The sequence below is a fragment of the Rhipicephalus sanguineus genome, chromosome 10, assembly GCF_013339695.2.
Source record: "Rhipicephalus sanguineus isolate Rsan-2018 chromosome 10, BIME_Rsan_1.4, whole genome shotgun sequence".
NCBI classification, from domain to species: Eukaryota; Metazoa; Arthropoda; class Arachnida; order Ixodida; family Ixodidae; genus Rhipicephalus; species Rhipicephalus sanguineus.
The window spans coordinates 38,361,605-38,386,132 of NC_051185.1; the positions used below are offsets into that span (position 1 = coordinate 38,361,605).

Sequence of the window (24,528 nt, forward strand, 5' to 3'; positions counted from 1 at the left end):
AGGAAGATGCGATATTGGCTCGGGGCTGTCAGAATTGCTTTTTCTGTAGCGGCAGGAATCTTAAGGTAGTTAAGGACATCATTTAGGCCAGTAATTGAGGAAGTTACATTAATTAACTTTTTAATTAGTGGAGTTAGGTGATTGTGTCAAATGAGAGAATCGAAGTTCTTCATGCGAGGAACCCATCCGAGCTTTGAGATTTCGAAAAAGCGTCCTCTAGTAATTGTTGTCGCGTAGTGAAATTCAACGAAATGCAAAGGCTTTCAACAGCGAAAGCCATCAAATTCGGTTGAATTTCATTACTTCGTAATTATTACTAGAGGCCGCTTTTTCGAAATATCAATGTTGCGAGGGCTTTCTGGCACGAAGAACTGCAATTCCCCACTTTGACACAGTCATCTGACTCCTCTAATTAAAAAGTTAATTAATTTAACTTCTTAATTACTGTATCAAGTCATGTCTCTAACCATCTTAAGGTGCCTAGCGCTACAGAAAAAATCATTCACTCATTTTGGACGTCTGAGTAGAATATGGCAGTTGCGTTCTTCCATGTTTCTGTTTAGGTTTCGCCATTGAATTTGGTTGAATTTCATTACTTCGTAATTATACTAGATGCCACTTTTTCGAAATCTCAAAGTTGGGTTGGGTTTCTGGCATGAAGAACTTCAGTTTTCCCATTTCACACAACCACCAAACTCCACTAATTAAAAAGGTAATTAATTTAACTTTTTTAATTACAGTGCCAAATAATTTATTTAACCATCTTAAAATTCTTGCCACTCCAGAAAAACCAATTCTGAAGGCAGCAATCAAATATAGCATTTTCCTGCCTTTTTGAGAAGGTTGGACACATTTCTTGAAACACCCTGTAGATTTAAGAATAAAGTCTGGTTGCGTGGTGTCTTTGCCGAAAGGTATTGGAACGGGAAATCCTCGAAAAGAAACAACAAAACTCGGAATTCAAGCTGTTGCACCCAGGACCACAACCCTAACGGCTACATCACGCTCGTACAGTAACACCTGTTCCTTAGCTTTGTCTGTATTGCCACCCATGCGTGCTCCTTGAAATTCATGGTATGCCTCCTCACATAACTAGGTTGCGTTGCGGCAAAGGTGACTTTTCAAATTCGCTTAGGCTGCAGACTGATAGCGACAGCGCTGGTTCCAGCCTGTGAAATAATTGACGTGGCAGAGCTGGTGGCTTCAGTAATAGAGCTTCGGATATGCAGTTCGTGGAAGAAGTACGAAAAATGAGACATCGATGACTTTCAGCGTCCGAACCGTCAGACGTTCATACATTGACTCCGGCAACAAGTAAATATTCCAGCAGTTCCTGTGAGAACCGTCAAAGAGCGAAGCTGCCACCCGCTTTTGAGGGAAGAGCAATTTTTCAGTAAGGATTTCTTTGTTGTTTCTTTGTGCGTCACTTAAGCCATGCGGATCTCGCGCGATAATATGCTCATCCACGGCCCGCGCTTGAACGCTATGGTAATGTTCTAGTGCGGCCGTGGCCCATTCACACACGCGCACTTGCCCAAAACGCGTCACGTGACGCGTCACGTGACTTGGCACGCACGTGCGTTCACGTGCAGGTCTCGGGAACTGCTTGACGCCTACTGCTACTACAGCTACTACTACTACTACTACTACTACTACTACTACTACTACTACTACTACCTAGTACCACTGCTACTACTATATTCCTACTACTACTACTACGACGACGACTACTACGGCACAGGGTAGAATAAAGGAGCTTCGCTGAAAAATGGACACCAGTAGACAAAAGGTTCATAAAACCAAATCAAAGTCGGTGTCTGCTTTATATAGGCCAGGTTCCCCTCAAGCTGCTCAATGCAGCTTTTTGCCTGGTCATCCTCGCAACCTTGTTGTTGTGAATAAACAATTCAATTCAATTCAATATTGCCCGCATGTCTTTTCCGTCCCTACTTTTGACTTCGTACATAGACTCTAAGGGGCTTGTGGCGGTGTCTTGAAGCATCCGATTTTTCGAGCATATCCGAAAAGTCGGCAGCTGTCTCATCCTTATTACTGATATGTGTTGGTCTATCCCATCCGATACTAGCTGCCGTCCCTTTATTTCGCTCGTTTTCAGGTCATTCGTTTATAACAATATCGGTTATAACAATGCAGTTTTCGTGGTATTTATTATTAGCGAGTTTAAGAATTGGGGCCCCAAGGAGCTTGGGGACCCAAGCAGCTTGCGAGCCGCCAGGGCGCATGCGCATAACCCAAGCCACTCTTGGGCTCTTGCGCTCGCGTTGACCCGAGACGCAAAAATCTAAACTAGCGTGGGTCACCAGCGACACGACAGAGACGCGGCGCGCGCCACGCCGCAGTATGAACCGCGTCTCGCGTGATTTCATTTCGTCACGTGTGGCGCTTCATGCCCTTGACCCAACGAAGCTTGCATTTGTACCCATTTCTCAAACTCTGCTGCTCTTCCGAACGCAAGAGACGCCTACCCAACGCAGTTTGGGTACCCAGCGTCCTGGGCCCCCAATTCTCAAACTCTCTATTGTTATAACTGGACTCAACTGTCTCTTTAATTAGCCATATGCAGCGGACATTGTGATTCTCAACGCGAGTGTTGAGAATTCCTTTGAAATAAGGCATTTTCACGCGTGTAATACGATCACATTTTCCCCTAAAATTAGAGAGCTAATCTCTCTGTCAATTTGAATATATATTGTGAAACGACGGTCAAGCCGAAAGACGCTTCTTTATTTATTTCGAGCCTGAGCCCCGCTACTCAGACCCAAGTGGTGATGATGAGTATTTACAGGTGAGATGATGAAGCATATGAATAATGCTCACACTAATTTCCCCCGCGCGCTGAAGCGGCCAGCCTGGCCGCGACTTAGACTGGGGATAGACGTCGAACGAAAGGCTTCAGACGCGAAACGTGGACTATCTCGGAACCATGGCAGCGACGGTCGGAAGAAACCTCAACGGGAGTAACGCGATAGTTGACAGGAGATGTTTGTTCAATAACTACGTAGGGTCCAAGGAATCGCGATTGAAACTTCTCACATAGTCCGGGGGCACGAGTAGGCGTCCAAAGGAGCACTTCGTCACCAGGACGGAAAGACAAGTCACGGATGAGAGCTGTCATACCGCTGCTTGCGGTCGTGTTGACAGGCTTCTGTACTGAGCCGAGCAAGTTGCCGACAATTTTTGAAGTCTCGAGACGAACTGTTCCGGCATAGTTGTAGAATTGTCGGTTGGAGTGCGTAAGAATGAAGCGTCGATCGTAAATGTCGCCGAACGGCCGTAACTAGGTAGACCGGTGAGTACCCAGTAGTGGGTTGGATGGCGGTATTATGAGCAAACGTCACAAATGGTAAGATTGTGTCCCAGTTGTCATGAGTGGCCCAATATACATGGATATCATATCAGTTAGTGTGCGGTGGAATCGCTCTGTTATGCCATTGGTTTGAGGGTGGTATGCTGATGTGGTCTTGTGAACTGTGCCGCAAGTTTTAAGCATTTCTTCAATTACTGTAGACAGAAAAAGTCTTGCCGCGATCGCTCAAGAGGACGCGGGGCGCACTATGCCGTAAGACAATGGCTTCGAGAAAGAAGGTGGCCACGTCAGAGGCAGAACTAGAGCGTAGAGGAGCGGGTCTCTGCGTACCGCGTGAGATGGTCAACCGTTGTTACGATCCATCGATATCCTGTGGACGTTACGGGAAGAGGTCCGACCAGTCCATTCCAACAATGGCAAAAGGTTCCTCGGGACAGGGTATTGGATGTAACAAGCCAGCAGGAGGTGAAGTCGGCCGCTTGCGCCCGTTGCCATAGTGCGCAAGAAGAGGACGTACTTTGCACTCGAAGTGGACAGACCAGGCCAGAAGAAGCGGCTCCTTATGCGGCTGTATGTTTTATGGAATCCCAAGTGGCCAGCAGATGGGTCGTCGTGGAAGGCCTCAAGGATCTGCGTACGAAGCGAGCGTGGAAGTAGCGGGAACCCACCGGTGTCCATCGTCTTGTAAACGTATCGGTGCAGCACGTTGTTTTCAAGCTTGAGTTGCCTGAGTTGTCGGCCGCAACCTGCATAGGCGGTGGAGACATTCCGCAGAGTCGTTGAATAATGCGATGGCAGTAGGTATCTTCGCTGTTGACAGGAGGCCAGCTGCGTGTGGCGATTGTAAGGAAGCGGGCCAACCAACCGCTAGTGCCGATAACGTAAGTGGACGCTGTAGCGTCTTCATCAGGGGAGGAGCAATGAAGAGGCTTGCACGGAGATGTTAGTGGCAGAGGGCAACGAGAGAGGGCGTCGGCATCTTGGTGTTTTACAGCGAAAGCTGTTATGAGATCATTTCACCGGCCGTTTTGGCGCCGTAGTTGTCCGCCGCCGCCGCCGGTGTCCGTAACCAGTATCGCTCGAAATAAGAAAAAAAAACGAAATAAGAAAAAATTCCAGGTTGGAACGGGGTTCGAACCTGGGCCCTCTGCGTGGGAGCCCAGTATTCAACCTCTGAACCATGCCGCTGCTTGAAACTGCTTTGCAAAAAGGTCCTATGCAGGCTTCATGTCGGGAAAGTACCACATTATCATATGCAATATAGCGTGGTAGAAGAGTAAAATAAGCACCAAGCATCGCACAACGCGAATTCTGTAACCAGGCGTCACACAATGCGAATTGCGCAACGAGTAGGTTGTTGAATGCTTCCACCCATTACAAAGGGCTGTGCCATAATTCTTCATCGTCATCAGGCACAGCATCAACGAAGTGCGCATAATGCCTTACATGCGTTTAGCAGGTACCAATGCTCTCCGTAGAATGACGAAAAATGGCACAGTGCCTGCTGCCCTACTTCTCAAAAATTACAATGATTTATAGCGTAGTGGGTTCCTCGCAATTGCACTTGTATTGGTTGCCAAGGAAGCCCATAAGCGCATGATCCATTTCCTCGGGGTCTCAGTAAAATTACAATGATTTATAGCGTAGTGGGTTCCTCGCAAGTGCACTTGTATTGGTTGCCAAGGAAGCCCATAAGGGCATGATCCATTTCCTCGGGGTCTCAGTAAAGTTCTTCGCCCCCCCCCTCCCCCGCCGTCTCTCTTCCACGTCAACGTATATTATACAGCATGACGGGAGAGGGAATAGCGACCGGGCGTCACCCAATGCAAATTACATAACTGGTGGGCCGTTTAAAGCTTCCAACCCATTACAAAGGGCTGAGCCATAATTCATCGTCATCAGTCGTCGCGCCCACAAATGCACATAATGCCTGACAGACGTATAGCTGGTGCCTCGCTTCTCCGCAGATGAAGAATAATGGTTTAGTAGGTGCTTCCCAACTTCACAAAATTGCGATTTATGGCGTAGTGGGTACCTTTCTAGTATACTTGTATTGTAGCCCAAGAGAGCTTACAACGGACTCTATAAAAACGCCGCTCTTCCAGCTTTCGCTGTGACTGTGCTGCGGTTTCAGCGCAGGCCTGGCGTTTTTTCTCCCAGATTTGTAAAGGACGTCAAATGAATACTCCTGTAGCCGGAGCACCCAGCGGCCGAGGCGTCCGGACAAATTCTTAAGTGATGACAACCAGCATAGCGCGTGGTGGTCTGTAATTACGGTAAAATGGCGTCCGTAAAGATATGGGCGGAATTTCTGTACGGCCCAAATTACAGCCAGGCATTCCTGCTCTGTGATGGAGTAGTTTTGTTCAGCAGTTGTGAGTGCGCGGCTGGCGTAGGCAACGACTCTTTCTCGACCAGTTGCATCGCGCTGTAGGAGGACGACACCGATGCCATGCCCGCTAGCGTCGGTGTGTAGACAAGTAGGGCGTGCTCATCGAAATGACAGAGGACGGGGTCAGATGTCAGTGCCGCCTTGAGGGTGTCAAAAGCGATGTCGCATTCGGTTGTCCAAGTGCAGGCTGTGCCCGACGTCAGCTGTTTGTGCAGGGGCGACGCGATGGAGGCGAAGTCGCGGATGAAGCGGCGAAAATACGACGCGAGGCCGAGAAAACTTCGTAACTGCTTTTGATTTTCAGGGCGAGGGAGCATGTAACGGCATTCACCTTGTCAGGATCTGGACGAACACCATCTTTTTTTTGCTAACAAGGTGGCCCAATACGATGATGCTCTTTCTGGCAAAATGACATTTTTTGTATTCAGTTGAAGCCCAGCGTTAGAAATGCACGTCAAAACTTCGTCCATCGCTCGAGATGCTGGCAGAAAGTGGAAGAAAAAATAACGATGTCATCAAGATAACATAAGCAGGTCTTCCACTTCAGGCCACGAAGAACCGTGTCGATCATAAGCTCAAACGTTGCCGGAGCGTTGCATAAACCGAAGGGCATTACATTGAACTCATAAGAGGCCATCGGGTGTTGCAAAGGCCGTCTTGTCCTTGTCCACTTCATGCATAGGTATTTGCCAATACCCTGATCGAAGATCAAGGCTTGAGAAATATTCAGCGCCCTGAAGGGAGTCGAGGGCATCGTCAATTCGCGGCATCGGATATACATCTTTGCGCGTGATCTTATTGAGGGCTCGATAATCGACGCAAAATCGTACCGAGCCGTCCTTCTTCCGGACGAGCACAACAGGCGACGACCAAGAACTGGACGATGGCCGAATGATGTCGCGTTTCAGCATGTCAGCGACGTTGTCCTCGATGATTTTACGCTCGGCAGAGGAGACGCGGTATGGTCGTCGGCGCACAATGGAATTGCCCTCGGTTTCGATGCGGTGCACGGCGACGGATGTGCGACCCAGAAGCTTGGAGTCGATGTCAAAAGAAGCACTGTGTTTTCGAAGTAGTGCTAAGAGATCTTCCTTTTGCGCCGCAGGGAGATCAGGGTTGATGGTGGCTGTTAAAGCAGTGGTTGTCGCATGGTCGTTGATAGTAGTAGGCGACGGTGGTGGATCTGTGTGAAGAGGCATCAGGGCAAGAGGTTCTGTGTCAGCAAAGCAGGCCACAACGCTACCTTGGGGCAGAACAAGTGGTGAAGATGTAGGGTTACGTGCAGTGACCAACGCTCTGCTGTCATGAAACCTGACCAAGCTAGGCGCAATGACAATTCCTCGGGATATCCAGCGATCGCATGGAGCGAGAAACACATCACCATTAACGATGGTATCGGACGTCAACGTCAGAACATTCTCGTCGCCAGGTGGAATGGAACAATCGACCGCCGTGAGGAAACGCAGTTTGCGAACATCGTCATGAGATGAAAATTCCGTGTCCGTCATATGAACGACTCGCTGTTGACAAGATATCACGGCCGACGCTGAGGAGAGAAAGTCCCATTCCAAAATTAGTGTGTGCGTACATGACGGCAGGACGAGAAACTGAATGTGATGAAGTATGCCGTCGATGAAAACTCGCGCTGTGCACACACCAATAGGCCGAACAAGAACTGCATTGGCACACCGAAGGGGAGGGCCAGTATACGGGGTTTTTACCTTTCGCAAGCGAGAGCACAGTTCGATACTAATAACGGAAAGTGCTGCCCCCGTGTCTACCAATGCTTCAGTCCATACACCTTCAGCACATACTAACAGTACATTTGAGGGCCGCTGCGGAGGAGTTTGACTTAGCCCGAACAATGCAGCTTCCCCTCCCAAAGCTGCACAATTTAGTTTTCCGGGCGATGGCCCGGGGCCGAAGTAGCTGGTCGAAGGGGAGAAGAGGAGCGGCGCATGGGTGATGGAGAGCGGCGACGCGGAAAACGGGAAGCAGCGGCTCCGTTGAGGCTCTGCGGAGATGCAGAACGACGTTCGTAAGCTTGGTAGGGGCGACTGTATTGTGGAACCGGAGCAGGAAACTCGTCTCGTTCATGGTAGTCGTAACCCCGTCTTTCGTCCTGTTGACGGCGTCGGCAAAACCGGGAAATATGGCCACGGACTCCACAATAGTAGCATACTGGTCGAGGTGGGCGCCAGGCGTTGGGAGGGGGAAGCGACGCTCGTGGTGACAAAGCGTTCACGGAACCGTGCATTGTGGGCGCGTGGGGTGGTATCTGTTGAGGAGGCGCTAGGGCCGCAACCTGGGCATAAGTTGGTGTCGGTACGGGGTCGTGCCTGGGAATTTCCGTACTCCTCATGGCAACAAGTTCTTCTCGGACGATGTTGCGGAGGCTGCTGCCCGGAGATGTCGTACGGAGCTCAAGAGGGTAAGACGTAGCCTGTGCTTGGAGTTCCTCTCGTATGATGGAACGAATCAAGCTGCGCAGCTCGGTGTCATTGGTTGCGCTCAGATGAGATGTGTCAGGCTGCAAACGGAGCAGATGGAGCTCATCAAGGCGCTGACACGTGGCGACGATTTCCGAGACGGTAGTGGGGTTCTGCACTGCAAGGGCGTTGAATGCCGCAGCGCCAATTCCTTTGAGCAGGTGGCGCTCCACCACCCCGCACCTCCACCACTTGTGAGACGACGGTCAAGCCGAAAGACTCTTCTTTATTTATCTCGAGCCTGAGCCCCGCTACTCAGACCCAAGTGGTGATGATGAGTATTTACAGGTGAGAGGATGAAGCATATGAATAATGCTCACAATATATATATATATATATATATATATATATATATATATATATATATACGCACTCATATGTCCTGGTTCCCGCACGTAAAAGCCTAGAATTTAATACTTTTTTTGTTTATTTATATTTCTTCGAGTGCCGAGCACTGCAGTACGCGCTGCTGCATAGCAAAATGCGCATTCTTTAACGAGCGAAATAGAACCGTACGCGACCACGGTCTCGGCTGGGGCGGCAGCTTGTAGCTCGGATGTGTCTCGCAGCGCTCTGACTCGACGCCAGGATCGATAAATCAAACTGGGAGCGTCGCGTGCGCTCCGGACGTTATGCAAGGCGACCGGCTTTATACGCATCGGTAGACCGTGCATGCGTGCATATAGTTGAAAGGGTGTACGCATGACATCTTAGCGTGCGTGCGTGCCCGCTATACAGGTATCGCGTCGGCACGCTTATGTCTCAGAATCCTTCTGAATTGCAGCTGCTGCTGTGGCGTCAACGCTTGGGCATGTGTTTCGTGCCTTTGTTCTGTTGAATGACTTCGCCTACGGCGCCTAATCGCGTGTCGCTGTTATTGCCATTCTTTCTTTAACGCGAAAACGTTACGCGTGGAGCAGAAAATCCGGCGTCCGTCCACCCTTAACATCTGTTGGGACCCGGTGATGACGTGGAAGTCCGCAAGGTGGGGGAAATAATAATAATTGTCGGGGTTTCACGTCCCAAAACCACGATATGATTATGAGGGACGCCGCAGTGGAGGGCTTCGGAAAATTTTGTCCATCCGGTGTTCTTTAACGTGCACCTAAATATAGGTGCACGGGCCTCTATAGCATTACGAGAACGGAAATCTGGGCGTGTTTGTAAGAATTTATCATAGAGCAGGTAGCGCGAAAATTACGGGGACACAAGAAAGCAACATAAACACGAGACGAGCGCTAACTTCAAACTGAAATTTATTCTCAGAATCCACGCCTATTTTTAAACGAGCAGAGATCAAAACGGCAAATCGTCACCCAATTAGAACGTACATCGTGATCCACAATGAATAATATGACAACATCTTGATCTGCTCTTGCAACAAAAATGATACAAATACAAGCAAAATGTAACGCAGCCAAGATCAGCTAAAAATTGAACGCGAGCGATTCAAGTACGCGTGCTCAAACTAGAGACTATTTATCGCGCGGAAAGCGTAGGTGCCAGGTTAGCTGTAAGAAACGCTAACTCACGAGGGGGTAGGCTCAAGGAAGGCTGGCTGACACAATCGAGATCGTTCTTTTGAATCAAAAACGCTTTTTGAATAAAAGAAACTTTATAGCATTTCGCATCCATCGAAATGCGTCCGCCGCGGCTGGGATTCGATCCCGCGACCTTCGGGTCAGCATTCGAACACCATGACCCCTAGACCACCGTGGCGGGGGTTGAGGAGGAAAGTGTCCTGCGCTTCGAGTTGTCTAAAGTTGTCTTGCTAGCAGATTGCCCACGCGCCGCGATCTGACACAGCCCCCTATAGCTGGTTAGTTCGTTTTTTGTATAGACCGGCCGCACCGAATAGACGTTGGTCACGGGTTCGAATCGTGGAGCGAGACGAATTTTCCTCGACAGCGAGGCTTTCGTTTCTTGAGAAAACGGTGCGAGTTTTCCTGTATAGCCTTAAGTTGCAAACGAGTAGACGACAACTTTCATTTTCCCATTTTATCAACCAAACGTCACTGTGATATCGCAACCTGACGTGTAACATGACGACGTCATCAGATGACATCGTCGTTCGGGCGAAGGTAGGCCGATCCCGGAGGCACTGTAGAACCACGTGATGTGCAGAAAGCTTCCAATGCCTCCGATCCCGGAGGCAGCGCAAAATCGCGTTGGGGGCAGACAGCTTTCAGGGAGGGGTTGGGGGAGGAATCAATACAGTCGACTGAGAATGAGTTCAAGTTCCAAACTGATTCACCGTTTCTCGGCGTCTCCCGTAAAGTTTCGTAAGCTCTTTAGAGGTAATATCTGCTCCGCTGATGATGAAAATATTCGATTTTTCGCGAGTCGTTGGCTCGATATAATGGCCTTCGCGCGCATATAGAACAACATCTACCTTATACACAGGTACAGCGACTCCGCGTGCCCTCGGGTTATTTATTATTCGTCTGGGTCGATATCACCTTCGAGATTTGGGGCTCTGTAAACACCGCGACCCTAGGGCATTATCTAAGGTCGTTGCCGGCGCTGTAGTTTACAATGCTTAGGCGCTCTCCTTTGTGTATAGGCCGAGCCGTGTTCGTATGAACCGGGTTGTCGATCGTTCCTCGCGCATTCGTCTGTATATGCCTCTTCTTTGAAAACAAGGGCCTCAAAACAAACCTTCTGGATGTGTCTGCGTGAGTATCAAAGGTCACACTGCTTGCGCGCGATTTTATTTTTGTTATCTTGGAGCCGCCATCCTAATATTTGACACGAATGATTTCTCCGTTTCGTGTGTCGTGACGAGAAACTAACTAGGTCGTGAAACGCCTAATTTATCCAAACAGCCGTTTTCGTGAGTACCCTACGATCGAGTATACACTCTAAGAAAGAGTATTTGTGATTCCTTTTGGAGAGTACTGACGTGCCACGTATGACTCTCTATAAGGAGTCACGTTAACTCCCTTTTGGGTCACACGACTCTCCGAAGGGAGTACAACGATCTCCGAAGGGAGTTCACGTGCCTCTTTAAAGAGAGTCATATACGTAGCAAGCCAGAACTCACACAAAAAAGTCAAAGGACTCTTCTTTTCTTCTTAGAGTGTATACGCTTCAGTAACGCGTATACATATAGTTCTTACAGATGCAAAACGACAACATTAACAATATAGCGGCGCTCCAACGCATCCGTAACATAGTCTTCCTGAGCCCTCCCCATTTGTTGAGCACAGTCGTTCGTATGAACCTGGAATTCGATCGTTGCTTGAGCGTTCGTCTGTGTAAGTCGGTCCGCGGGTTTCGATTACAAGCGGATCCGCGCGCGGATATCGAACTGCGCGCCTCCAGGCTACGCGCCTCCGTGATTAGTTGCCGTCACGCTCCTTACGCGAACCTTTACATGCGTCGTGCCTGTTTATGTGGACGCACGTCTACCCTGCATAAGTGTGATCACGCATCATTCACATGTACACACACACACTTCATATTTCATTCATTTCATTTGTTAAGCCTGCGGGCTCAATAAAGAGATTTATATTGGTGAGCGAACGGAGGGGAAGGGGGTGGAGAGGTCATGGCCGACTTTACACCATGAAGCGTCCAAGGCCATAGTTTCCTCCAATATTTAGTAGAGGTAACTGGGGCGCTGCGATCGCTCAGCCACCTTGGGAAAGATGGGTAGTGTATGGATTTGCCTAGTGATCGTGTCTGCGGCTTCGAACGCACTTGTGGTTTTGTTTATTGTCGTATTTCGGCTTATGTTCCGGATAAAAGAACGGCTCGTTGCGAATCTCGCGAGCTGATTTCAATTGGCGAGCCTAAGAGGGTGAAGGCGGCGAAGTGAGAGTGCTGAATAAAACTTTTTGTTGGGCTAGTTGGTTATTCGACATAGTGTAGGATGATCAGCGCAACTCTGACTCCCGCAAACACTCACACAAACACTCACTCATCCACCCGAGGAACACACACGACACCAAGCCAAGCGGAGCGCCAAGCGCTGAGTGTCGTGTGTGTTCCTCGGGTGGATGAGTGAGTGTTTGTGTGAGTGTTTGCGGGAGTCAAAGTTGCGCTGATCATCCTACACTATGAGAGTGCTGAGTTTTTTTTCCGAACTTCGTCTTGCGACAAAGCGGCTGCAGATCACACGGAGTAACACGTAGCCGAAAGAACGAAGCTTATGGGCAAATCCACGTATTACTACCCATCATTTCCATGCTGGCTGAAGTGCCATGCGTTGCAGCTCCCATAGACACTAGCGTGAGATTTCCCTCTAGTGTGCTATGGAACTCTATGGCCAGAGCAACCTCGGGGACCCATGACGGGGTGGGTTTTGGCGGTCTCCCGATCGTCTTTCGATCTTGCATCCCGTCTGACAATTCGGGCATGATAAAGCTTATCCGGAATTCTATAAGTGCGACCTATCTCATTCCAAATTAAACTGACACTAAAGAGACTGAGAAAAAGTAATGAGTTCGCCTGTTTTTGCATAAATTACTTTTGTCGGAAAGAAACAGCCACTGTTACAGCGAGAAGCATGGAATAAGTACCGAAAACCAAAAAGAAAAAGTGGCGTGAGAGTGAACGGCAGTGGTAGCGACGCGCCGATGTAAGTCCCCACATTGGCTCATTGAGCAGTGATTGCTTAAGAAGCTGTCTAAAGAAGCCAGTGTTTTGCTTTGGAGCGGCTGTGATTAGTAGCCAAAACTCGGTTGTGACCTAACCAATGTGGCACTTTGTGCGGCTTTCTCATTGAGTTCTGTCCAACCTGAATCTACATCATTCATCGTCTGGGATTTTGTTTCTTTTCGTTTTTGTTCGCAGGGTGCACAGCTTTGCCTCCGAGACGCGCATCCGCCTGCCGTCGGTGAGCGGCAGTGGCGCGCCGAGCGCCAAGCGGAGGCCTCAGCCCCCTAGCGGCGGCCGCCAGCAGCAGTACGCTGCATCCCGAAACCAGTCTTCTTCCGGTTCCTCGCACCAGGTTCGGGGCAGCCTCGAGAGCCTCGGTAGGTGCCATGACAACCTGTATTTCTTTTTTTTTTCTTAAGGCCGAGTACTTGATGGGAAGTGCAAGAAGAAGGTTTCATTAGCAATTTTTCGTTCATCTTTTGACGTCAGCATTGTAAGAAGCGTTTTCCGAGCCACAGTTTTGGAAAACGTCACCAGTGACGTAATTTAGAGCACTTTTCTACAGTAGAGAAGAAACACGACCTTTCTGGACTGTGGCACGGGAGTACAAAGGCTGACGTCACTACCTCGGCAGTGCGTGTTTCGGGGGGAAGGGGGGGGGGGATTCAGCCTATTTACTACAACCCAGAGGGGATAGCGGCGGCGCTCAGGGAACCTTCTGTTCAATAGTATATATGGGTGGACAATGCCGCTTTTGCTCTTTATTTTCAACGTACCGGTCCTCCATAAGGATGAATACAAGTCCGAAAAAGTCCAGATGACAGAAGCGCAGAGCCGATCGCCTCCGCGACTAAATAGTCCGGCTCATGCGCTCGGGAATGTTCTCCGATGGTGCAAGTGAGGAAAGGTGTTCGTCTGCAGTCGCCGCCAGTCCATAGCCTGCCCCCTGTTGAGCTTGGGATGGGGTGGAGCCTTCGTTCGGCGTCCGTTGGTGCGGAGTAGTCCGCGGCTCGGCCTGTCATGTGTCTCGAGCCAGGCGGTCCTCCCGTTCGTTGCCGGCGACTCCGGCGTGTGCCGGGCACCAGGTGATCCCGAGGTCCTAGCTGTATGAGACTTGGTCCCAGGACGCGCAGGACGCTGGCCGGCAAAACTCCTCGGAGCAGGTATAGTCTACATGCGTCCTGTGAGTCCTTAATTGCACAGGATATACGTAAGATGTACCCCGACAGATACGAAAAACTCACTCGCAAACTAGTCGTGGGAGACGTGACTCTCTGAACTGGACTTGGAAATTCAACTGACAACCTTGGACCAGGCCCGGCGAGCCGCAGAAGACATTGGAACCCTGGAAAAGGGATCCACCCATATGCACCAATCAACATCATCCATGAATCAATAAAAATAAGATGATGTTCTCCTCCTTGGAAGGCGGGGTCACCGGCTCATGACGTCAGTCTGGAGTCCACGCCCATTGGTGCAGGCTTGTGTGCATCCGCCCTTGAGAAGGAAACGCCTCAGACTTGCTGTAAACAACCGAATGTTACATTGAACAGTCTCAAAGATAATATGTGATAATCTCGTGAAATGTGATGAAGCTCAGAGGAGAAATAAGCCCGATATCTTTCTACAGCAAAGCTGTAGATGTATATGCCGAGGCGAAACGGATGTCCGTAGGCAGGTTGTCCCCTAACACAGCTATGTGCAGCAGAAATTGGACAGGCCCCACTACCAAAGACTGCTCCACTAAGAATGAAAAAGTGTCCACGGGCAGAAACGTATTTGCCACAGAAGTTTGGCAAACCGAACTACTTACTCGCCACTGGTCCGCTATAGTGAAGCAAAAACGGTGAATGCGGGAACAAAATACGCACGCTGCTCAAACGGTTCCTGAAGGTCGAACAGTAAACGCCAAGCGCACGCGGCAAGCCAGAGAAGATGACGCATGTCACGGCAAAAATACGCACGCTGCTCAAATTAAGAACTTTAAAAGAAGCATACGCTACATTCAAAAGGCACCTTCTGGACCTTTCATGAAAATTCTGTTCCTTTCCATACATTTCATCAAAATTCAGTGGCAGGCCTGTGCCGTGGGCTACACAGCTTTGCTGGTCGTACGCCTTCACACACTGGAGAGGATCGGGGGTAAACCCAGTGATAAACACCGGGCCGACCTTTTCAGTTTCTCTGGTCGACCATCTCCGCAGGGTGTAAGGACGGTTTATTTTCTAACATCTTAAGGCGAAATATGGACGTCTTGCTATATCGCTGCGAGAGGGACCAGAAGAAGGGAGGGGGCCGTCACATCAGCCAGTAAAATGGGGCGCCGCGTGTCCCTGCACTTCGAGGAGCGAGGAGCAAATATAAACACGTGGGCACGGCTGTTTACCGCAGGCACGCACACTCTCGAAAAGATTAGATTTGCCCGCTGTCGGGTTTCAGCGTACGATTTCACGCCTCGGCAGGATGCCCCTGCACGTCTGACCCATCTATGCGTAATCTGTCAAAAACAAAGAAAGAAAGAACGAAAAACAAACTGATATACGGCGCGCATCATGCACGTTACCAGACGAAGATGCGCGCCGTCTTCTCCCTGAGTGCACAAAATATGAGTCACCACAAAGTGTTTTGCGAGAAAATGCGTTGTTTTCAGATAGATCATTCGCTCTAAACATGTTTGGGCCTTGGCCAACAGGGGGCGTACAGAGAAGAGCGCTTGTCGCTTCGGAAAAGATGCGATGAAAAATGTTTGAATACGGGTTGCCGTTGGAGCCGACGTTTCGGCAAGTGGTCTTGTCTTCAATCCTTGAACAGAGACAAGACCACTTGCCGAAACGTCGGCTCCAGCGGCAGCTCGTGTTCAAGGATTTTTTTCGCCTCTTCAAGCTTGCATCCTCCACTGAACTTCTGCTTCATGTGAATTTGAAAAAGAAAGTAGTTCGAACATACAAATGTTATCCTGAAAGTTAGTTTCCAAATCTAGCTTATGTTACGATCGTGTGTTTATGGTCCGTGTAACTGTTTTTTGTGTTTTGCTGTGTATTCTAGGCCGTCCGAGACATTTTCCTTTACATATGCAAATTCGTGCTTGCTTTTCATTACGTGAACTCGTGCTTGAAACTTTGTGATTCATGTACTGTTGGATTGTATGTACTGCGCTTACATATCTGGTGTTCAGGCTTGGCACCATTAGCGCGAAGCTGTCACTTTTTTTTTTTTTTTAGCTCCTCGTTGTTTCCTTTACAATGCCGTTGTTGCCGGAGTTCAACTCCTTCCTACTCCTCTCGCATCGCCGTAAATACTGGTGTTTAACCCATTTTTGCATTACCTTCGCATTGCCGTAAATACTGGTCTTCATTCTAAAAAGACCGGGCCGTGCAAACACGGACACAAGAAAGAAGTCAGGACACCAGGATGAGCTGTGGAGTTCTGTGGTGTCCTGACTTCTTTCTTGAGTCCGTGTTTGCACGCCCTGTCTCTTTAGAATGAATACTTACCAACTAGCTCGGCTCTCTGTTATTCTAAACTGGTCTTTAACTCCTTTCTTTTTTTTCTTTAATTTCATTTCGTATCGCCGTGACTACAGGTGGCGTGGCGGCGCCGTCCACTCGCAGCCGCCAGACGTCGGGCAGCTTCTCGGACAGCTCGCACTCGTCCTTCGAGCAGAAGGTCATCGCCAAGAGTAACAGCCGGGACCAACCCGTGCGGGATGAGAGGTGGGTACATGCGGTACTGCTACGGCCGTCTTGTTTACCTCGCCGGTTATAAACGAGCGAGCGCGTTATTACTATATATAGAGTTTTTTCCTGCATAGATATCACGCAGTCGTGAGAAACCTGGCGCCGCATCGGACGCCGCGCGGTTGTTGCTCAGTGGCAGCTGCGTCGCGCTGCTGAGCTTCGGGCTCGCGGATTCGACTCCCGACCGCGGGCTTCTGTGGAGTGGAATTGGAATTGATGCAATAGAGAACCGATGAACTGTGGAGTTCTGCACGCTTAGGGGAGTCGGAGAACCGACTACTCTAAGGGTGCAAAATAGTATTTAGAGGGAAGCCAGATGACATATTATTGTCATCTGGCTTCCTGGGATGAAAAAGACTCTCCCAAAGGTGAAAAACTGTGTTTACAGTGAAGCTATGAATGACTGTTATTGCTTGACATAAAAAAGAATTCCCTAAGGGAGCGAAAGTGTATTTATAGTGAAGCTAGACGACTATTATTGTTCTGGGACAAAACGGTGTCCTCTACACTCTAAGAAAAGATCGAGTAAAAAGGGCGTCTTTCTGTCCCACAACAATAATCGTCATCTGGCTTGCTTGCGTTTCCTTTCTTGAAAACTCGGCGCTGGCCACTTTCCTGCCAAGAATGCTATGTCACGCTGATAGCGCGCATATCGTTCGTGACCGGAAAGTGCCGGGCGCGCGGCGATAGTGCAAGGAAAGGAAGGCAAAATAAATGACGATTATTGTTGTGGGACAAAAAGACGCCCTTTTTACTCGATCTTTTCTTATAGTGTAAGGGTGCAAAATCGTATTTAGAGTGAATCCAGATGACCACTGTTTTGGGACAAAAAATGCTTCCATAAGGAAGGAACACAAAAGGGATTAGGCAGGAAGGTTAACCAGACAGCAGTCCGGTTAACTCCCATAAGGGTGTAAACTTTCTTCAGAGTGTATCCAGATGATTATTGTGCTACATAGAAGACTCCCTAAAGGGTGCAAAATAGTATTTAGAGGGAAGCCAGATGACATATTATTGTTGTTATGGGATAAAAAAAGACTCCCCCAAGGGTGAAAAACTGTATTTACAGTGAAGCTAGATGACTTTTATTGTTCTGGGACAAAACAGTGTCCCCTAAGGGTGCAAAATTGTATTTAGAGTGAATCGAGATGACCACTGTATTGCGACAAAAAATACTCCCATAAGCGTATAAAATTGTCTTTAGAGTGAATCCAGATGATTATAGTGCGACATATAGACTCCCTAAAGGGCACAAACCGTATTCAGAGTTAAGCGAGATCACGGTTAATTGCTATGGGACAAAAAAAGCTCTTCAAAGGGCGCGAATCACTTATAAAGAGCACAGTGCTCATCTATAATAGTTTATTGTCGTGCGGACGCAAGTGGCGGAACGAGCCAGCAGATGCTTGCGAAAAGGAATTTCACGTCAACGCCTTCAACCGAATTGCGTCCATACAACTGCATCTATATCTCTTGTTCATTCTCCATGCGTGGAGCGCAGCTGCATCTTTGTTGAGCGAGCATAGGCGTAGTGGGTTCGCGTCAGCGTCGCCTCCATTGACTTGTCAACAAAAAATCCATCTTTCTTTATTTTTCTTTTTTTTTTGCAGCCATTTCTGGTGAGACTCCGGATTATGTCACGGGTAATCGACGTTCACTAACACCGACTGCAAAATAATAAAATCGGCTATAGAACCGACAACAGAATCGGCGATGTCGCAAGCACTATACTCGCATGTTCTTCGGTGAATGAATATAATCTGCAAGCATCACACCATATTGTACTGTTACACATTGTCATGGGGCCTGTGACTGTCTCATGAAAATACAGAAAGAAGCGCGTGTGCGTGTATGTATACACGACACACTGTCGTGTATGGTAATGCGAAGCATATACCACGGTAAGCAAGCTGGGTTTGCAGAAGCGTTCTTCTGCTTCACCTATAACGAAAAGTCACAGTTTTGCCGCAAGGGCGAAGCAGTGAGCGCGCTAGCAACATATTGGAATGTTATACTATAACATAAGCAGTATAAGTAAAGGCTAGCAGGTCTTTTTTTTTGCAATTAAGTAAAGGCTATAGCAGCTCACTCCTTTAGTATTCGACCTGGCGAAACCCAAACAAAACGCTGGCGTAAGGACTCCGGCCGCTGCACTGAGCGAATCGGCCTGCATGCTGTTTATCGCTTCACCGCAAATGTGGCCTCTGAGATCCGTTCCGGCGGCGCGCGAAGCGCAGTTAACCCGAGGAATACACCGGACACACGAACGCCGGCGTGCGAGTTTCTTTACCAGACACTTAAGTAAAAAATTAAGGTCGCCTCCAGAATTTTAATAGCGAAGCTGTTTAAAGATGGGAGTAAGGCGTCCGTTAACAAAAAAACCCCTGCTGCGCCGTTGCCATAGCAACCGCCAAGCCGCCGCCATAGCAACCGCCACAGTTTCTTACACCGTGGCTCAGGGACAGCGATTTCAACGTATTCAGAGTGGCAAGGTTTTGCTCGTATTCCGGATCCGCCCGTCGCCGTCTCTTGGCTGCTGCTTCTTCGGCCAAACACGCTGGATTCCAATCGTAACTTAGTGAAAACGTCCCGCATTTTTTCGTCCTTGCTTCATTTCGACATCTTAAACCACTTCCCCCTTCTTAGGGTAGGAAACGGGCCATATCGTGAACCGCTTCCCAATATGTAGTCTAGGAAACCGAACATGCGTCTGTCGATCTCGCATGTTTCCCTACGTTACTTTACCCCTTTTTTTTATCGCTCCGGAAATGTTTATCATCAGAACCCGCAAAAAAAAAAAAAGTGGCGCGCTGTTTTGAGTGTATATATGTATAGTGATTTTCTTGGTTTACAAGTCGTGAGCGTATTTTTACCCCTCCTGGAGCTGTTATTCTTAGCGCGAGTTATGGTTTATTACCCCCTGTAATAATAGAGTAGACGCGTGACAGTTGCGTGACAACGTGTCTTTCAGAACTGGTTCTTATTTCAGCGTCACGTACGTGGAACGGTGCCAGGCGGAACCGTTCGTAAACAGGTGCTAACTATATATGGACGTTCCAGTGGCACGTGATGTTACAATACGCGGACTGTCGATGGTGTTCGCGTGACATATCGCGTAACTTCTTAACGTGGTGGTACTGTATACAGCATGGCGGCTGCGATGGCGTCGTCGCAGCTTGTGTCAAAGACTCGGTCGGGACGATATTGGCCTCTGTGCCTGAATAACGACAGAACCGGTATGCTGATAACCTTGACGTGACGTCACGAACACTGCTACCCACCGTACTGATACTTCAACATGGCGGCTTCAACATCGTGGGTTTTTCTAGTTATCGTGGGTATGCATTGACGTCATCGAGGCTGCCATTCTGTTGTAAAAGTAGAACGGTGAAAAAATGCGCTTTATTTGCGTCTGCTTATCTCCATAAGCACAGCGAAAGCATTCGAATCGTAAAACCATATGGCGTACACGTTGACGTCACGCAAATGCCGCCTCCCTATTGGTCGCAAGTAATGCCGCAATCTTTCACTTCCGAGCCTACAAAAGAAAGGATACGCGGGCGAATCGGATGAAATCTGGTTCATCATGAACTAACAAACGTTCATGATGAACCGACTGCCTATTCCAAGACTGTTCCGCTTCGTAATGTGTCCCGTTTGTAAAGTGCGACGCAACGCGCATCTTCGTATTGCGCTGTGACGCCTCGCCAGGCTTTCCACCTTGTTACGCGCATTCACGACACGCAAGCTAGCGCCAAGTTCAGCGCATGCGCACATCGCGCGTATTGTGCTTAGGCGATGGGGCATCGTAGCGTGCCAACTGTCCCTATTTAACGTGGCCGATAGACCCCGGCGTGACTGATGGAAGGAGTGAGGTCGCGTCGTAAACGTACGTAACGCGGCTGTAACCTATTTATAGTGTACGCAACAGAGAAAGAGAGAGAGAGAAATAGTCACGCCGGCACTTGGGATGCAACCGTTCAGTTTACTTGGCGGGCAAGGAACCTTTTGTTTTGCTTCCGGGATCACGGGCCAACTGGTATAGCACAACGCCGTAGTAGCTGGACCGTGACTCAGGCTCCTTGGAACGCCAAACCGCTATATAGCTGTCACGTAGCAGACGACGAGGCAGTCGCCATCTTTATTGTCTTCTGCTTTTTTTATCTCGCGACGATTGTCGTCTGCTTCTATACGTCTGCTCCTGTTGCTGCTCTTTGCCAAGACGTATATATAGATATATGTACACTTCGGCGTTCTTTCTTTTCTCCATACGTGACTCGTAACAGCCGCCGTTCGTAGAATTCTCCCCACGACCTCGTTTTTTCTTTCGTAACTCTGCCAGCTCATACCGTGTCTTTCTTTCTTTTTATCTATACGCTCCTCTCCAGTCCGTGTATCGAAGCCAGCACGCACGCCGCCGAGCCGATAACTGCGGCGTTTTTCCGAGAACCGCAAACGTAATTGGCAAAACGGCTCTCTTCCCTATCAGTGCACTTCCTTCTTTTTATTTTGTTTAATAACGTACGCCCGTTTCAGGGACAGATCCTGTTCCCCTTCTATAGGACTAAAGTGCCATTGTATCGAAGACCTGAACATTGCTCCGAACATCCGTGCCAAACCGCAGTCGTCGATATGATACGGACGTATCGATAACGACTCTGCAACGCCGACTTGCGTTTGATTGCCCGTTCAGACGGCTTGGCACCAGAATGTGAAAGCAGCGGGGGGAAGGGGTGTTGTCGAAGGGCGAAATCGGACAGTCTTTGGATATCTGAAGCATTCGTTTACGCGGCAAATCCAAGCAATCGGTGATAGTTGGCTCTGCCGCGCGCGATTCTTCGGGCGTGTACGTGACTGCCGAGCCGTCTGAAGAGATAGCCAAACGCAAGTCAGCGTCGTGAGCGTGTGCACGCCTGTTAAAAAAGAATTGTGGGCGGTGAATGCTGGGGAGGTGCAACGCGCGCCATGTACCTATGTTTTTCGCGCCCGCGCCTCGAGATCGGCTCAGATGCCGGCGTTTCACGTGGGTTTTCTCCTGGCTGTCACCTTGGGATTTTCCTTACGTTGTTGCCGTTTGGCTGCTGTGTCCTGTTTTCCTGACGTAAGGTTGAGCAGTCGACTCAGTCATTCTTCCTCTGCTCGCTTAGCCCTGACGGCAGGATCCGCTCTCCGTTGGCACTGCCGTTATCGGACGAACGCGCGCTGTCGTTCCCGGCAAGCCTCCTCAGCGGCCACCCTCCGCAAGCCGGCGCCTTCCTATTGGGATCGCAAACTTTGACACCGAATAGCCCTGCTGGCAGAAAAGGCTAACTGCGAAGGAGCTAAATAACCAGAACTCGCGCAGTTTCTGCGACTCCCTCAGAGGAAACCTAAGTACAAAGAAAACTTGGGCCATTCTTCGCTGCATGTTAGATCCAACTAGCACACGCACCGAGACAGCAAATGTCATGCGACGAATTATCGGAGAATACCAAGGCTCGGAGGAGGAACTCATCGAACACATCAAAAACATGTACACCGGGAGGAACAGGCAACCCCACCCGTTGCGAGAGAATATCAAGGAGAGGAGAACTCGCGCTTGGATGCCCCGATCACGTTCTCCGAGCTCTACGCAGCAGCCCAGACTTTCAAGAGAAACACGGCACCCGGACCGGACCAAGTCACGAACGCTATGCTACGCAACCTCAGTGACGCAGCCCTGAAACAGTTAGTCGACTTTTTCAATGATACGGTATGGAAAGCTGGTGGGAAACTGCCATCTGAATGGAAGGCGGCGAATATTGTGCTCATACCAAAACCAGGAAAGACGCGTGAGCTCAATTATCTGAGACCCATATCGCTCACGTCGTGCATGGGCAAGCTATTCGAGCGCGTTATTCTAACCCATCTTGAAGCTTACTTAGAAGAAAACAACCGCCTTCCTGACTCTATGTTCGGCTTCCGCAGGGGAATCTCTGCACAGGACGTATTCCTTCCGCTGAGAGATGAGGTTCTCGACCCTCCACCAGGCACTTTGGATAGAATCGTACTTGCACTCGACGTCCAAAAGGCCTTTGATAACATCTCCCACACGACAATACTAGAGGGATTACGCGACGTTGGTTGTGGGGAGAGGGTCTTTCACTATGTTCAAGATTTCCTCACCAACCGCACGGCGCAAATAGGACTCGGCTCAGCACGCTCTGCACCGTATCGCCTACCGGATAAAGGCACACCTCAAGGATCTATATTGTCACCAATGCTCTTCAACATCGGACTACGCAAAATGGCCCTAGACTTGCAGAAAGACCAAGACCTTGGCTGCGCCATCTATGCGGATGATATTACGCTCTGGGCATCCAAAGGCTCATACGGCAACCGAGAAGATACACTTCAACGGGCCATCAACACCATTGAAACTTACATGAGCCGTGCTGGCATGAAGTGCGCTCCAGCAAAATCGGCGTACATCCACATAAGACCAAGGCATACCCGCGCAACCAGGGCTTTGAGCTGCAGCTCACCTTGGAGGGAGAGCCGATCAAGCGGGTATCCCACCTGCGCGTACTTGGAATGCTCATACAAGAAACAGGCAGCGTAAGCATAGCGCTCTCTAATCTCAGACGCACGGTCCGGAGCGTAACGGGGCTTATTCGCAGAGTTGCCCGTAGCCGAGAGGGTATGACTGAAGCAGACACTATGCAATTAGTACACGCATTTGTTATTAGTCGCATTACATATGCCCTGCCTTTCCAAACTACGCGGCGTCACGAAATCGAACAAGTAGACAAACTAATCAGGATCGCCTGTAAAGCGGCACTCGACCTGCCTGAGAACACAAGCACGGCCCGACTGCATGAATTGGGCATGGCAAATACGTACGAGGAATATGCAGCGGCCACGCTAATGGCTCAGCGTGAACGACTTAACAGGACTCCTCAGGGCCGTTCGGTTTTACATAAATTACACTACCCACTCTCGCCACAGTTCTGCGGTGATGAAACCACGCTACTGCCATCTGAACTCCGAGAGAGGATCCACGCGGCCCCGATCCCCCGTCACATGCACCCAATCCATCACGCCACACGGAGACGCGCCCGGGCGGTCACCTTACAAAAGCGGCGGGACGATCCTAATACGTACTTTACAGACGCGAGTCCCTACCATCGAAGCGCAAATATGGTCCCTGCTTTCGCTGCAGTTGTGACTAACCAAAGGCGAACAACCACTGCAGTGTCCATTCGCACGAGATCAATTGCAACGGCCGAAGCCGCGGCCATAGCTTTGGCCATACGCGCAGCGGAGGCCAGGGGCGAATCGGCATTTGTTCTGACGGACTCTCAGGACTCCTGCCGTCTTTTCCTTGGCGGGGTCTTACCGGACTCCGTATTACGCATACTGGGGACGGCCCTCACAATGGATCATGGTGTGACTTGGTGCCCGGCGCACTCAGGAGTTGAGGGGAACGAACGGGTGGACCGTTTGGCTCGAGGCATGACAGGCCGAGCCGCGGACCACATCACCCGGGAGGACACTTCGACACCTGGCGCGCCAAGAGAAATCCTCGAATTTCAAAGATTAGGTAGGCGAACTAAAGCTCCACCTCATCCTAACCTAAACAGGAGACAAGCACGGGACTGGCGTCGCCTCCAAACAAACACGTACCCACATTTACACAGATTACACAGAATGTACCCTCACAGATACAGCAACAAATGTCCGTGGTGCGGTGCAACACCGACATTGGAACACATAACATATCAGTGTACACAACGTCCGGAGGCTGCCATCTCGCCTCTGTAACGATTCCCTGAATTGGTCGTGGGAGGCGCGGCTCGCGGAACTGGAAATGGGAAGCCAACTGGCGACCCTTGACCAGGCCCGGCGAGCCGCTGTAGCCAGTGGGGCCCTGGAAGAGGGGCACCACCCACCCTATAGCCACTCCAAGGCATGACATAAATAAATGTTTCTTCTTCTTCTTCTTCCTATTGGGAGTTATTT

At 49.6% G+C, this 24,528-nt stretch overlaps 1 protein-coding gene across 1 annotated transcript in view; it reads left to right on the top strand.

Annotated features, from left to right (window-relative positions):
• Nucleotides 1-24,528, top strand: part of LOC119371684 (CDK5 and ABL1 enzyme substrate 2) — a 169,118-nt gene that overhangs the window by 85,727 nt on the left and 58,863 nt on the right. The window contains exons 2-3 of the mRNA XM_037642135.2: nucleotides 13,007-13,188; nucleotides 16,395-16,524. Of these exons, the coding sequence (XP_037498063.1) occupies nucleotides 13,007-13,188; nucleotides 16,395-16,524 (312 nt within the window). The remainder of the gene's footprint in view (nucleotides 1-13,006; nucleotides 13,189-16,394; nucleotides 16,525-24,528) is intronic.